At 32.8% G+C, this 17,024-nt stretch overlaps 2 protein-coding genes and 1 long non-coding RNA gene across 3 annotated transcripts; all 3 read left to right on the top strand.

Annotated features, from left to right (window-relative positions):
• Window positions 1-715: 715 nt before the first annotated feature.
• LOC143532377 (vacuolar-sorting receptor 2-like) lies at window positions 716-2,096 on the top strand. Its single transcript, XM_077027444.1, has 2 exons — window positions 716-1,299; window positions 1,635-2,096. The coding sequence occupies exons 1-2, from the start codon at window positions 996-998 to the stop codon at window positions 2,036-2,038; spliced, it is 708 nt and encodes a 235-aa protein (XP_076883559.1). The 5' UTR covers window positions 716-995; the 3' UTR covers window positions 2,039-2,096.
• A 1,592-nt stretch (window positions 2,097-3,688) lies between these two features.
• LOC143532376 (vacuolar-sorting receptor 1-like) lies at window positions 3,689-7,849 on the top strand. The gene is made up of 5 exons (XM_077027443.1): window positions 3,689-4,243; window positions 5,357-6,040; window positions 6,147-6,235; window positions 7,578-7,647; window positions 7,745-7,849. Exons 1-5 carry the CDS (start codon window positions 3,943-3,945, stop codon window positions 7,837-7,839), a joined length of 1,239 nt encoding a protein of 412 aa, XP_076883558.1. The 5' UTR covers window positions 3,689-3,942; the 3' UTR covers window positions 7,840-7,849.
• Window positions 7,850-8,728: 879 nt separating this feature from the next.
• Window positions 8,729-9,798, top strand: LOC143532378 (uncharacterized). Its single transcript, XR_013135162.1, has 3 exons — window positions 8,729-8,882; window positions 9,032-9,138; window positions 9,596-9,798. It is a non-coding gene; the product is annotated as an uncharacterized LOC143532378 (long non-coding RNA).
• The last annotated feature ends 7,226 nt before the right edge of the window (window positions 9,799-17,024 follow it).

The following is a 17,024-nucleotide window of genomic DNA, read 5'->3' as shown; positions in this document are numbered from 1 at the left end:
CTTGTCCACATGGTAACCAATTTTAAGTTTATGAATATAGTCTTCATATGCAAATGGTCACTCTTATCCGGTCAAATTGCACCGTGCTGTATACTCTCTTCGATCACAAATAAATCTTCCTGAATAACAAGCGATGATCAGGTTCTCAAGTCAATTAGTGGTTTTCGAATTCTCAACTCAGTGAGAGTTATCGATATTCATCCGAGTTGAATGAAATCAAGCTTTAAAACTTGATACCATCTTGGTAGAACGTACTCAATTTTGGTGTAGTATATTTGTTAGTGTGTGACTCCATAATGAGCTTTCACCTCCACTATGATTTATAAATCTCAAGTTAAGAATTGGTATTGCTCGTTTATTAATAAAAAATTCTGACTTTAAAACTTGATTACATTGTCCCTACTATAAACATGGTATATATAGCAAACTTAAATACAATTGACTACAACTAGGACTCAATTAATAAATTCCACAATAATTATCTAACACATATCCTATCATCTCTATTAGGTTGGATTCACGCTTGAAGTTAGACGAGCCAACTCGTCGTAAAAGCCTTGAGCCAACTCAACTTTTTTCAAAATTTGTATATTTACACATATTGACGTATATAAAAATAAAAACGTTATATTATCCACATCACAACGCAATTAAAATTTGTGCTTTAACTTAAACGAGCCAGTCAACAAAAGATTTTACCTTGGCCGGGCTCGACTTGTTTACATACGATTGAACAAGCCACGTTGACCGATTTTCATTCGTAGACAATAGAAAGTGACATCAATGCATTAACATACGTAGTCTCCAATGTTAATCTATGAACAGACACTTAGACAATTCCAATGATATGTACGTACAAAACAGGCTAAATCCTTGTCAATTTGATATAACCAAGGGACAATATTTTAAGTTTGTCATTCTCAGTATTATGAGTTATTTAAAGTTAAAACCTGTTCTTATACTCATTTTTATGTTTAAAACTTAAAACTAAAACAATGACAATGGGGAAGTTAAGGTTTATCATTAGTGTTTGGTTTCTCTTCATGTGTGGATCTTGTTTGTGCAGTTTTGTAGTGGAAAACAATAGTTTGAAGGTATCTTCACCTGAGAATCTAAAAGGTACATATGAATGTGCAGTTAGTAGTTTTGGTGTTCCTCAACATGGAGGAACATTGACCGGTGTTGTCGTTTATCTGAAAGTTAATCAAAAAGCTTGCAACAGTTTCACTCATGAAATCTCATTCAAAACCAAGGCTCATGTTGGTAGCCTTCCGGTTTTTCTTCTTGCTGATAGAGGAGGTAATAAATTATATTACTATATGATGTGCTTATGAAAATGGGAGTGTTCGTGTTCTTCTATGTTTGATTCGTTAATATTATAAACATGCGTAAGTGAACGAACATAAGTGTGACTGAACATAAGTGAACGATCAATATAATTGAACGTAAACGAAGAAAAAGACAAATAGGAATATGTAAACGAACGAATGTAAATTAACGAACATAAATGAATTAAATTTACAACTTTTTTTGGGGTCATGTTTGTTTGTTTATTATATAAACAAACTTCCCGCCAAACAGTTAAGAAGTTGGAGATCATATTATTTATATTGAATTATTGATTTGCATGGCAGATTGTCACTTCAGTTTCAAGGTACAGAATGCACAAAATGCAGGAGCTGCAGGTATTCTTGTTGCGAATGATCGTGAGTTCTTGACGACCATAGTAGACGGTTATATTATGGAAAACCAAACCATCCCTTTGGCGCTCATTAGGAGATCGCTTGGCAATTCAATAAAGAAAGCCTTATACGAGGGTGAGTTTGTACGCATGAATCTTGAATGGACAGGAGATTTCACTCATCACGAATTAGAGCAAGTCGATATGGACAAGAGCGATACTAATGAGTGTCCGGTAGATGAGTGTATTGATCTAACACAAGAGGATGAATGGGATGTTCATCCATTTTGGGGAGTTCTGATGATGAACAATATAAGTAGCTGGTTAAAGCTTCTATGGGAAAACCGGATCATATAGAAAGTGTCTTGAAAATGTATAAATTTTGAATTGGCATACCTAGACTAAAATTCACTTTTTGATTTTTTTTTGGTCTTTTGTTTTATATTTTGTGGAAAGTTAACGTACAAATGGAATCAACGTGCTAATTGTGAGAATCATATATAGTAATTATGTAATTACATCATAAAGTAATTATGTCTATGATGAAATTACATAATTACTCTACTTGATTATATAATTACTCTACTTGATTATCACGTTTAGCACTTTAATTTCATTTGTATTTGATCCAAACCCTATATATATAAAATTACAGAACTCTTAAATTATTTAAGAATTTGAAGGAACCTTGAAAATTAACGTTTTTTATAAATTTTTTTTGTATGCTATTGTTATTTGAGTGTACTTTTATCACTTTTTATATCTATAATTACAATTATAATTATGAAAATTAGTTTTTACACATATCTAAACTTTTTTCTACATATATGTAAATTTGTTATTACATAAATTTTACAGATATGTAAACTTGTGATTTATATATGTAATAACAAATTTATATATAAAATATGGTAAAACTAGTCTTAAACAATGTTAATATATGAAAAAAGTTAAAAAAATGTTTGTTTCTTATGAGTTCCTAGAAGTTCTTAACTTTTTTGAAGTTCTCAAATGATACCAACCCTATATATATATATATATATATATATATATATATAGTAAACTTCATCTTCTTCTAGACTTCTAGTTTTCTTGTTCTCTCTAAATTGATCATAAGAGAATGAAGTGATGGACAACTACTAGTGAAATGGGAACTATCATTTTTACTTTTTTACAAAGATTATATCCTAGTTATTTATAAATGAAGAGATGTCAAAGGAGATTTTTACTCTTCAAAGGAATCCTTCTACATCTTCTCGTTATAAACGTTTACTTATCAAGAAGATGCAAGAAAAACACTTAATCTGACATATGACTACACAACACAAGTATGTGGTGACGTCGTGGCCCTTGTGTATTTTTAAAATGTTTGCATGGTTTTAGTGTTTTACATGGCTAAGTGGTGATCATGCCTCACATAGTCGTTGTCCTAACGTCGGATTGCAAATTAGTGTTTGTTTTAAATGGCGTGACTATGAATGACTTGATCACATAGTTATGAATTTTCATAATATTCCATGGGTTGTTGGGTTGAATTACATATACATATCATGCTCTACAAATGTTATATTTTCCAAATGCATTCAGAAAGAGATGGATTAACCGAGAGAATGTAAGATCTCTTTCTCCATTTCCATCTCAAAAACTTAAATATTTTTATATTTTGCATCTCCATCTGATTTCCATCACAAAAATTTAAAGTTTTATTAATAGTGATTTTTATCATCTCTTTAAACTTTAAATAATATATGTGAGTATATAAAAAAAAAGAGAAAAATAGTTTGTAAGTTGAATAGAGATAGAGATGGAGAATGAATTTGGTTGATTAAACACAATCTAGAGAAATATATATAATGTACTCGGTGGCACACTTAACTTTTAATTACGATATTGTGTCAAGGATAGTCACACTCTGACGGCAAAGTTTGTACGTAGGCCGTAAGATATTATGAATCAACATAAAAGAAAGTTACGAGCAAACGAGGTCCTTATCAATCACAAAGTGAAAATTAAGAGTGTCACTAGTTACATTGTCTATATGAATTATTATTCGTTAACTTTATATTAGAATATATTATTTTAAAAGCATTGTTCCGAAGCTATTGGATTTATATGACCACTTTGATTTAATTGCCGGCCTCGTTGTCTCCTCGTAGTTTCCGATATTTGTACATATCAAACACCACAAACGACACTTCATATTTTAGCTACATACAAACCCTTTGAATTTGGGTGTTGAGTTTTGATCAAAACTGGATATTATGAGAACATTAAAGTTGGTTTTTGTGATTTGTGTTTTGTTTTTATCTATCATTGAATCTTGTTTGTGTAGATTTGTGGTGGAAAACATCAGTTTGAAGGTGACATCACCTGAGAGTTTGAAAGACACTTATAAATGTGCACTTGCTAATTTTGGTATTCCTAGATACGGAGGAACATTAACCGGTGTGGTTAGATATCGAAAGGCGAATCCTGAAGCTTGCAACGAACTCACCGATGATATATCTTTTAAACCTAAGAAGCCAGGTGGCCTTCCCGTGTTTCTTCTTGTGGATCGCGGTGGTAAGAACACTTTGCTAAGTTATTTGTGGTTTGTTTTGATGCATGATGAATTGGTGATATCTTGATTATTAATTATTGAATTATGTTGGTTTATTACTTTGGGATTTTTGGTTTTAATGATCTTTGATCCAACTAAAGTAAAGTTGAATAATAAGTTATTTTGTTGAAATTTGAGTTTGAAGTTAAAAGTTGACGCAGAGCGGAAGCATGAAAAATAACATACAAAGAATTCTTAAAAAAGATTGATGTAAAACTAAATTTGCGTTTAAACGTTCTCAAATGACTGTTTTTACGGTTTGGTTTTACATCTATGAATTGAAAGCTCCCAACGATCCACAGTCTTTAGAATTATTAGATCTTCAAATCGTTCATTTGAAAAAATGATTCTAGATAAAATAAAAGTTAGAAAAAAACATACTTTTGTATTAAATTTTATAAGTAAAATATTAGGGTTGTTTATGAACACAATATATACACCTAATTCGTATTTCTATAATAAAACAATTAGTTAATGTTAAATGGCCATTTTAGTTTACACGGCATGTTTCAAGTCTAAACCGTAAACCATCAACGGTAAAAACCAAACTGTGAACCATACTGTAAATAACTAAATATTATAAACCGGTCAAGCCATATCATTTTTTTTTCGTTTGCGTGGTTCGGTTGGTCTCAACGATTTATGAACACCCGTAACTTAAACCATTACATGAGATGTCACTATAAAGGCAACTCTAAATTTGGTAGCTATTGCCAAATATTTGAATTTGCAAGCTGGTAATAAATACTGAGGTTAACGAGACTAATAAACGTGTAATTTAAGACAATCAATTTACACCAAAAAGAAAAAAATACGAGTAAGCTAAAATTTGTCAAAGATCTTGGGTGACGAAACCGAAGCCCTAATTGATGGAATTTGGTCCCGACAGTCGGGTCAAACTGCCTAAGAAAGTTTGTCACATGATCCGGCTCGTTGAGACCTTTCCATTACACTCATTTGAAGTTTGGGCTATTTCTGTCATGCTTCCTTTTGTCCCGCTTGTCCAAAACTACAAAACCATTTCTTGACATATATACAAGGCATAAATCATTGGTATCTATATATCTATTTGACAGGTTGTTACTTCTCAAAGAAGGCATGGAACGCACAAAACGCCGAGGCCGATGCTATTCTCGTCGAGAGTGAATCCGACAAATTAATAACCATGGAAAAGCCAGAAGATCCAGCAGCCACATACTTGAAAAACTTAACAATCTCATCTGTCCTCATCACACAATCACTTGGGACATCAATGAAAAAATCCCTAGAAAACAATGATCTTGTCCTTGTAAATCTTGATTGGACCGAAGCTCTCCCTCATCCAGATGAGCGTGTCGAATACGCATTTTGGACCAACAGCAACGACGAATGTGGGCCCAAGTGTGACACTCAGTTAAACTTTGTTAAAACGTTTAAACATGTTGCAAAAATGCTTGAACAACAAGGACACGCGAAGTTCACCCCACATTATATAACTTGGTATTGCCCGGAGGATTATAAAACAAGCGAAAGGTGCAAGTCTCAGTGTATTAATCATGGGAGATATTGTGCTCCGGATCCCGAGGAAGATTTTAGTAAAGGGTATACTGGGAAAGAAGTTGTTGTTCAAAATTTGATTCAGGCTTGTTTTTATAAGGTAACGAGTGAAGACGGGAAACCATGGTTTTGGTGGGACTATGTGACGGGTTTTTCAACTCGTTGTCAAATGAAAGAGAAGAAGTTTAACAAAGAATGCGCGTATGAAGTTATCGCAACGTTTGGTAAGTTAATGTGCCATAAAATGTGGTTATTTCTTTTAATCCTCTCTTGTTTTGGTTTATGCTTGATTAATCTTTGGCTAATATTGACTTTATGTGCTATAAACAGGAATTGATATCGCGAAAATAAATGAATGTTTGGGTAATATAGAAGAAGACACTGAAAACGCAGTCCTCAAGGCTGAGCAAGAGGCACAGGTTTGTGAATATCTATCAACTATTAGCGTGTCAAATATGATTTTTATTTTATTATTATATAATTAAGTTAATTTACAAAATGACTTGGGACGTTATATGCATTATAAATACACTTTGGGTAACTATAAACCAACTGAGATTTTTATATATATTAATTTACTAGTTTTTATCTTATATTATAGAGGTTGTTTTATATTATTTGTTTTTAATATTTATTTATTTTTAAAATTTTTGTTTTTTTTATTCCCTTTGCTTTTAATACTTTTGGTTTCTTAGCTCCGGATGCCGTGGACCTTTTGAATAGGGTTCAGAAAGTTGTGCATAGTAACGTATCGACACATAAGAATCGAAACTTTGTTTTTAGTAGGATTGGGTTTGCTATCCAAAAGGGGGTTGCGACGCAACTTGTTGCCATTTGCCACTTCATTGTAAATCGTTTGGATGTTTCTATGATATTTAAGAAGTTTCTAAAAAAACCAAAAAAAAAAATTATTGTAAGGAAATTTATAATATACTTAGAGTTTGATGATAAAATGGTTTCACAAATAACTAAGATGTTATAACCCGGTTTAAATGGTATATGGGTTTGATGAGACCTAAGACCCGTTTATTTTTTTATTATAAAATTGGTTTTTTAATTATAAATAATATATATCTTTTTTTAAATAAATCATATATTAATTTTTAGTATATCTCTACTTTATAGGATTTTTATATCAAATATTTGGTGAGATTAGTTTTTTATTTAATGAGATATTATAACCCATTTAAGAAATATCTGGGTTTGATAAGACCAATACCCGTGAATTCGGGTCAAATGAATGAGAAGGCTCAATTTATAAATCAAACAAATCTGGTGACTCCGAAAAAAGGGGAAGCGACCACATCACGACACGTAGGATTTTTGAGTTTTTGTTTTTATATATTATAGATTTTGTTATGCCAATCGACTAGTTCAAGTTCAAGATAAAATGTAACCCAAAATGACCAGTTTATATATAAATGGAACGAAACTAGAGATGTACAACTTTTAATTGGGCCCAAGCTCGGTCCAAAACTTAATATTACTTAAAAGTGACATAATATTTAGCATTGGTTTTAAACTTCACATAAAGTTAATATCACAATAACAAAATCTAATAAATAATATAAATCATTTTGTAGAAAAATACCTCAAAAAATAAAGTAAAATTACACATTGTAGGATTTTATGGGATAATGGGAGTATGGGATTAAGCTTTTTGGGCCTAATTGGGCTTCTACCCGGCCCATTTGTTCACCTCTAAGTTGCAATATTGCATATTGTTGACATAATAATATACATAAAATTGTAAATCTGCAGATAGGGGATGGTACCCGTGGGGATGTGACAATGCAACCGACTCTTGTAATAAATAACAGACAGTATAGAGGTCTGTTGTCTACAACTACAACAGTAAATATTTTGATGTTAAAGTTCATCTCACATTTTTTTAAATAAAACTGTCTAATAACAATTAATTGGTGCAGGTAGACTTGATAACAAGGCCGTTTTGAAAGCCATTTGTTCGGGATTTAAGGAGACCACAGAACCAGCATTGTGTTTAAGCAATGGTCAGTATTGAGCCTGGAAAATGGGCGGGTTGGGTTGGGTTGCGTTGGGTTGGGTTGGGTTAGTAATAAACAAGTAAAAATGGGTTCTGACCAAATGAGTTCATATAAAAACGACTGTTATAAAATTATTAATTTGGTTCGATCGGGTCAACCCATAATTTTGTATTGTATAATGCTTGCAGAAATAGAAGCAAATGAGTGTTTGATTGACAACGGAGGCTGCTGGATAGACAAAGTTGCTAATATTACCGCTTGCAAGGTACCACGATAATTCTATTTTCACGTGGTTCACTTTTGATCCATGGTTTAGATTATCGTATGACTTATCTGAGAAACATGTTTTAATTCATACGATGTAGGATACTTTCCGCGGGAAAGTGTGTGAATGCCCGGTCGTGAATGGTGTGAAGTATGTTGGTGATGGCTATACACATTGTGAAGGTAGTTTGCTTCCATTTGAGAATAAATTAGCATAATGAAATATCTAAAAAGCCGCTTATTGTTTTCATTGTAGCTTCGACAGCCCTCCGTTGTGAAGTTAAAAATGGAGGTTGTTGGGAAGGCACCAACGAGGGCAGGAACTACACTGCTTGCATTGTTAGTTCTCTCTGTATCTCTCTCTCTCTCTCTCTCTCTTTGTTTGTATATGTGTGTATGCATATGTATGAATGTATATTGTTCATCTTCCTTAAGGATGGCCGTACAAAAGGTTGCACATGTCCACCGGGTTTCAAGGGTGACGGAGTTAGTATTTGTGAAGGTACTACAAGATTCTTCCAGGAACTTGTAACTTTGTAACGACAAGTGACAGTTTTGATCCATTTACTTATGAAAGGAGTCTATTTTGGAATTTGGGTTGTTCTTTTTTCGGGTCGAAAGTCAAACTTGCTACTTTTTTTATGATCCTTACCTTATTATATCTTAGATATCGATGAATGCAAAGAAAAAAGCGCATGTCAGTGTTCTAAATGCAAGTGCAAGAATACTTGGGGAAGTTATGAGTGTAGCTGTGCAGCCAACTTGTTCTACCTTAAAGAACATGATATATGCATAAGTGAGTATATATATTGAATATATGTTTCTTGGATTTTATTCATGGTACTTTCCAAACTCAAAGATTTATCGGTTTATCTAAAAAGACATTGTGGCAGATCTACACAATTTGTAGAATGTTTCTTGATGTGATTAATGAATCTTGGACAGGTACTAAAGACGTTAATACACGCGGCGGCTGGGGTTTTGGATGGGTATTTATTGTTTTGATTGCTATTGGAGTTGTTGGATACATATTCTACAAGTATAGAGTTCGGGTACGCCTTTTAACTTTTTCCCTTTTTTTTGAATAAGCAGTTGTACGAAGTGCTTTAACTGGGATCGATACATAATGCAGTTAAGTAACATATTGAAATTTGTAAAAGTTATGAAGCGCGTTTAACTGAAGTGCATAACTAGACTAGAGAACGAACCATCGATATAAACCAGAAACAAACCGTAAAGAAACCTAACCTGGGCATGTGGGCTAAACACAAATAGAATTCCAAATGCATTATAGTCAATTTATATGATAAAAAATATAAGAGATGAGACATGCTCATTATGTAAAGAACTATGAGAACCGCATAATCACTATACGTACGTAGTGAATAGACAAGAATCACATATGGTAGGTGTAAGTGTTGATTAATTTGTTTATTGCTTTTTACTTTTGGTTTTGTATTAACATCTATATAATCAATATGTGTGTATACTTGTGAACTTTTAATGCAGAGATACATGGATTTAGAGATCCGGGCTATTATGGCACAATATATGCCATTGGATAATGAGGCTGAGGTTCCTATTACCAGGTCCCATGGAGAAATCTAAACAACATACACTCGTTGATGGCATGCATGTTCGATACTATCTTATGTACATGTATAGACTCGTGGGTTTTGAGATTTTTGTTTGGTCAATTTACGATTATAATGCTGAATCTATATTGTATACAGTATACCTGTATGAGGTGGTCCATATTTGACTGTTTTCCATTGATAAAATCAACAAAAGTTACTACTAGAATGTCCAAAGATGCCATGTAAGGGTACTTATGTATTCCATGGATTATGTTACTGTTATAATTGTGTAGTTGAAAATGTCAAGTTGTAGTTGATATGTAAATCCTAATTTGTTGACATAAACCGGGGTGGTACGGACGATCTCATAGGGAGGCTAAGGAGGAGATTTAACTGCCTTATCTTTATCTAAAAGTTTGTTATGGTTTTAGATACATATTTCAGTTTGTTATGGTTTTAGATACATTTTTCATAGCTCGAGTCAGATTAGTCTCACTGGTCTATAACTAAGGATCAAGAGGTTGACAATTGAGTTTAGAATCGGCAATTGAGCAAACAAAAAAAAGTCTAGGAGGAATCACGAGCGACTTGAGAGAGAATTTATGAAAATGACAGGAATCTGTACAACCTTGACTAAGGTAATCCGAAGCTTACAAGATTCAAGCAACAACACTGACAATCAACATTCAAATCATGAAGATCACACAGAATAAAAGGAGCAATAATCGATTTTGTAAGATTGAGTTTCCAAAATTTCATGGTGAAGAAATTGAGGGATGTTGTATAGTTGTGACTTGTGACCATTTCTTCACCATTCAAACAAATCTTACGCATATAAAACATTTTAATAATTTGTGATAGATTTTGTTGTTTTGTGCACTTACGGTTCACATGTTTAGCTAAAAATAAGAACAAACGAATTAAAATAATCAGAGAATATACATTTAAAACAAAAAAAATGTTGGAAGTGAATAGTTAAATGGAAATTAAGTATCTAAGCATTTAACTTTAAAATTTAACACTTCCTATCTTCAAAATCAAAATATTAACTTCTCTAAAATTCTTAAACGGGTCAACCGGTCAACCAACTTTTTAAACGAGTCAAGTTCAGAAAACGGGTCATTTCAGACAACCCAAAACCTATATTCTTTCATGTCAGGTTTCGGGTCGTGTCAGGATTTGCCGCCCCTAGTAACAAGAATCAACTAGTGGGATGCATTTCACTAATTGTGTTAATTTGATTTCAGTATCATACAATAATTGTGTTGATTTCTTATGTATTTTTATTAGCATTTTGAATTGATTGTGAATAAGTGAGAGACTAGGAATTTTAATTCTTGAGAATGAGGAGCATTTTTATGGTAATAATAGTTTAGCTGAAAAATGTCAAGTTGTAATAGAGCATGGGTCTAAGTGTAAATGGGATTGTTTGTTTTTTTTTCTTGAAACTACCCTTCACGAATGAGTTTTTTGAGTCGTAATATCAACCGTCTATCTAATTTTAACGTTGCAGACTTGAATTAACCAGGAACATCATCAAAGAAAAAACCTACCAGTGTGAGAAAAACACCATTGAGTCATGTTTTGAATTTAAAACCATGAGATTTCAAAACAATGGCTAGTTAGTTGTTAAACTAATCGGATAACTCGTAATACAAGAATAACTGATCTAACTACATAGATGTAACATGAGATTGGCAAATCTATCTATTCTAATAAATAACTATCAATTTTTGCCACTTGTCACTCTCATAGCTCTCTTTCTCCTTTTTTTCAACATTTCAATATTGATCCTTGTATTTTGAGTCATTTCAATATATGAATTGAAGTTTATTTTTCTTAATATAAATCTTATTCGATTAATTCATTAACATTAATGTTGAAATATAATAAAATAAAAAAATATCAAAATTAAAGTTGCAGACCTATTAGAATAAAATTTTAATATCACAGGTAATTAAAATCAAGGTAAACTATAAGTTGTTTTTAAACTGAGATTTGAGCAGCATTAATGTTAACTAATAAATCGAATAAGATTTACATTAAGAAAAATAAACTTCAATTCATATATTAAAATGACTCAAAATATAAGGATCATTATTGAAATGTTGAAAAAAAAAAGGAGAAAGAGAGCAATGAGAGTGACAAAAATTGGTAGTTATTTATTAGAATAGATAGATTTGTTTCAATTTGAATTTAAAATTTTCTCATATGTATTTGAACTAAAAAAAATGTGTATTTTCTTAATTTTCTCCAACCATTTTATATAAATATTGCAAACATGAAGAATACATTTTATATATATCTCGGTGTTTAACATTAATTTATTGAAGTTGAATATTATGATTATAATCCATATGAATAACGATTTACTATATGAACTATCTATCATTTATTTATATGATTTGTAAGGCCCCGAACCCGGTAGCCTTACTTTAGCGTCGGATTTATTCATAAACACAGTTCTTACAAATCAGAGTTCATTAAAACTTTCGCGGAATATAACAACTTTCATGAAACGTTACAACAATCCAAAACTTGCCTTAATTAAACATTCTTGTCTTTCAAAATAAACGTCAATTACATTAAAACATCTTGAGTCTTCAAATGCCAGTCTCCTATTCGCCCACCATGTGCCCGCTCAAGCTAGTTGTCTCATTCTACTCACCTGCGTGCATACTAAAAGTCAGCTACGCTGAGTGAGTTCTAGTTAATCGGACGCCATACAATACATACACATACATACATATCCGAAGATACATATCCATACCTAACTAGTTACCCTTCTGTTCTACATACATACTTACTACCATACATACATACATATCTACAATCACTAACCTCAGTCTACCGAGAGTACGTTCATAGTCCGCCGTCTATACCTGTACTCAAGGTCGTGAACACGTAAAAGGTCCGCAGTCCTTACCTATGTTCACCATTTATGGTACGTGCAAGGCCCGCAGTCCTTCCCTATACCATCCTACATCCACAACACGTACAAGGTCCACAGTCCTTCCCTATGTTGCAACCTAAACCATAGCACGTACGAGGTGCGCAGTCCTCCCCTATGCTACCACAATACAAATACAGCACGTATAAGGTCCACAGTCTTTTCTTATGCTGATGCCTATCTATAATACGTATAAGGTCCGCAGTCCTTAACTACGTTGTCGTCTATTATCTGTAACACGTATAAGGCCCACCGTCCCTATCTACGTTTACATCTATCATCTACATTACGTATAAGGCCCGCAGTCCTTAACTACGCCATCACCAGCCGAGTCTATGTCCGACAAAAGCTAGAGGGATTTGTCATCCTAACTTACTATGTCGAACGTAGAACTCACATACCATTCGTGTACCTGTATACACATACTTCACATATACAATATTTACATTATAGCATAAGAACACTCTAGGCGTTCTTTACATCATTCATTTAACAACCATACCTCTTGTCGATACGTGCAATATCCGAAGATCGTTCACGCCCCGACAAGTATTCATTTGTAATGTTCATACATCTTCGATATATAATATTCGTACCTTTATTTTTGACCTGACAGTACGCGCAATATCCGAAGATCGTTCGCGTACCGACAAGCAATCATTCATATCCATCACATATATCACATATGTCATACACTTATCACTTAGGATAAATGTATTAACAACACATCGAGTATGCACACAGCCCCGAAAACATAACACATAAATGGGGCTAGAAACTCACCTGAATCATGTTACGCTCTCTGTTAATCGTTATTCCCTTCTTGAGCTGTGCACGGCTAACTGTATAATATTTACATGTATCAATTAACTACTACTACTCATGTTGTATTTATATCTTTATACAACCCACAACGAACGGGGGTCCGGGGGCAGCGCCCCTGGCAGCGGGGTCTAGGGGCGGCAGCCCCTAGCAGGGTCCAAGGGGCAGAGCCCCTGGCTGGGGTCGAGCTGCCAGGTCAGCTTGGAAAAATTTTATTTACATTAACTGTCTTAACACATTTTCCATTAGGTTTTTAATTTATTTTCTAATCGAACTTGACTTTAGGCGAAGTTAAACCTTAGGCGAACTTAGCTTTAGGCGAAGTTAAACCTTATGCGAACTTAGCTTTAGGCGAAGTTAAACCTTAGGCGAACTTAGCTTTAGGCGAAGTTAAACCTTAGGCGAACTTAGCTTTAGGCGAAGTTACCAGCTAGGCGAACTTGGCAGTAGGCGAAGTTAAGCTTTGAAGGCGAAGTTAAGCTTTGAAGGCGAAGTTACCAGTTTGCAGGCGAAGTTATCAGTTTGCAGGCGAAGTTGCCCAGTTCAGCTACGGGTTTGGTTTTTATCAAGCATTTTGGCGATTTTAATACCCTTGTTATGGTTCGACATCACCCACTAACGTTCCCTAACCATTTCGTTCGTATATATATCCCGTATATACTATAAAGCTTTGATCTTTAAGCTTAAGGACATTCAATAAAACATAAACTTTAAAGGTCAAGAACATACCTTTTGTGCTCGTTTGGATCTCGTTTAACTTGTTTAATCACAACTAATCGTTTACTCTCTCTCGGATCTTGCTCGTTTCTCTCCCTCGGCCGCCGGCCGTATATGGCGGTGTGTGGTGTGTGTGTGTTTTGGAGTATGTAGAGATTATGATGTAAATGAAATGAGGGTTTAGGGTTTTAGGTTGGTTTAGGGGATATTTATATCCCTTAAAGCCCATGGACCTAAAGCCCATTCTCATTTAACCCATCTCAATTAATCTAAATCCATGATCCGTTCTTTACTCGATATTAATTAATTAATAACGCGGAAATCACTAAACGTAACTTTCTTTATTCAACATTATAAATATTAGGATGTTACATGATTTTTTTGTGCAATATAAATGGTTAGCAACAAGAAGATCAACATTTTGTTTTAATATTTTCTTTCATAACTCAAGACAAAAATACTCTAGAAATATATATTTTATGACTTGATTTATATTTTTTTATACATTCAAATATATTAAATTTAATGTCTTATAAGACAAATTACTTAATTAAAATCATTCAAATTTTTAAACAAAAAAATATGTTTTAATCCCTTTCCACTATATTCGTTTTCCAAAAATCATTTAGGATATGAAAACCTAGAATATCGTTTTCATCAGTTATTCATTCAAATCATTTCAATATTATATTACTTAGTAATTTTAATTTTAGAAAATACAATGATTTGAGGTTATGTTAGTATAACCTATTGGGTAATACATAATTAAAGTGTCTATTATAGTTTATATTCAAAATAATAAAACTATACACATTTAAAAAAAAGAATTTACTGTTATTTGAACATGGCTTTAAGGTTAGTATGTCTTTGTCATTTTCCATTCATATGAAATGAAACAAATCATTTTGTTATATTTAAATTTTGGGTTTTATATGTTTCTTGATTATACAATTGTTAATTTTAATATATAAAATTAATTAAAATTTGTCATATGCAGAATATTAATAACAACAAATAAGTTATCATGATTAATCAATTTCATATTCTAATGATGATTATATCATCAAAATTCAGGTAATTAATCTGTTTTTTGTTTAGATAATCATGTTTTTCTTTTGGATAAACATGAGCATATGATCTCAAATGACATCATGTATATTAATTGATCAAAAATGTATGCTATTTTATGTGTATGAATATTTTTTTGTTAGTTTCATGGATATATATTATAATTTATCTAGGGTCGCGGTATGTACTTGAATAACCTTATTTGTCACACAAACATATATTTTATTTTATAAAGAGTTACAAGCAGACATGGAATAAAGATTTTGATTTTTAATGAACAGTGTATATCAACCAATCCGTTCTATTAAAAGTGTCAATGTTTCTTTTTTTGTTTGTCTCATTACAAATGTCCACTTTCAAAATTTATTAGTCAATTTCCAAATTTACGATTAAACACACACAATTAACATTAATAACAATATTGATGGACCCAATTTCCAAGGGCATTATTGTAATTTAGTAAGCAAGAAAAGTAATCATTCAATCTACCTTAAACTTTGTGTTTTTCAAACCATGACACTGCTAATGAGACGGAGGGACTACTTATTTGTAACACAGTTGTGTTATCTTAGTTATGTAATTTCTATAATTTCATATAAATTGTAATTGTATTAACAAATATATGATCATTTTGTTGACTGTAATTCACTTAATGGTTAAAGTTACAATTTTCATTGTAGAAACCTCAAATGTTGTGGGGATCAGTGAGTTAGATGAACGAGTGTGGACGTGAGGTTCTTGGTGAAGGATCTCGTTTGAGATGACTGATAAGATAATAATAATCGATTATATTCTTTTTGCCTATCTCCTATTACAAAATAAGTGTTTACATATATAAGGTGAAAAGGGAATCTTCCCTCTTGACCGTTTAACCCAGGACCCATCCTATTACCCATTGGTTTTCTCCATTGGCGGATCCAGGATTTTTTTTCAGGTGGTGCACAACTTTTAGATATTTCAAATTCATAGATCAGGGTATAAAGAATTTCGGGTCGGTTCGATGGTTCGGGTCGGTTTGAGGTTCGATGGTTCAATCCGATGAATCAATTATGAAACACTTAGGGTTCAGCTAGTCTAAACCCACAATTTGAAATCATCACCAAACACAATATCAATCCAGTTGTATGCGAAACTAGTCAAAATTGCGTCATTATACATCCAAGTTGTATGCGAAACCAGTCAAAACTAAGTCATTTTGATTTAAACATAATTAAAAATACTGATGTATGTTTTTCTTCCCGCTATCGCCCTTATCTCCCAAGTTAATCCCCCATTCTTCAATCCTTATCCATGTTCTTGGTCACATATCGATTGATTTCAGCCATTGCAACCATTCCGTTCTATTCAATCATTGTTGCTCTATTAAATAATTTAACTAAACAAATTGAATTGAATATATAACCTAATTAAACTAAATCGTAAACCAAGGATACATAAAACTAAACAATGGCTCTAATTGCAACTAGTAATGGTTTACAATAATGAAGCAATTGCTACTAGATTAATTTCAATTGTAAAGTAAAGGCACCTTGTGATTTCGGTTTCATCCATCGCATGCACACAACTTACGCAACAACAAGGAATTAATTTTTATTCTTATACAACAAGAAAAATGTAACACCGCGTTTTTTACCCTCTTTAATATGAGCTTAAATGTACTAACTTAGAAAGTTCAGGGACCAAAATGTAAATTCTGAAAATTTTTTCCCGCCACGGTACGCAACGGGGTAATATGTACGCGATGGGGTGGGTGAGTCATCGGACATGTGTCCAACACCGTGTCAACACGTGGCGCGTTGTGACA

This window comes from Bidens hawaiensis, unplaced genomic scaffold, assembly GCF_021521415.1.
Source record: "Bidens hawaiensis isolate Kalapana, Puna unplaced genomic scaffold, B.hawaiensis_p1.1 tig00009444_1, whole genome shotgun sequence".
Classification (NCBI taxonomy): Eukaryota; Viridiplantae; Streptophyta; class Magnoliopsida; order Asterales; family Asteraceae; genus Bidens; species Bidens hawaiensis.
This window is presented reverse-complemented; position numbering and strand designations above follow the sequence as displayed.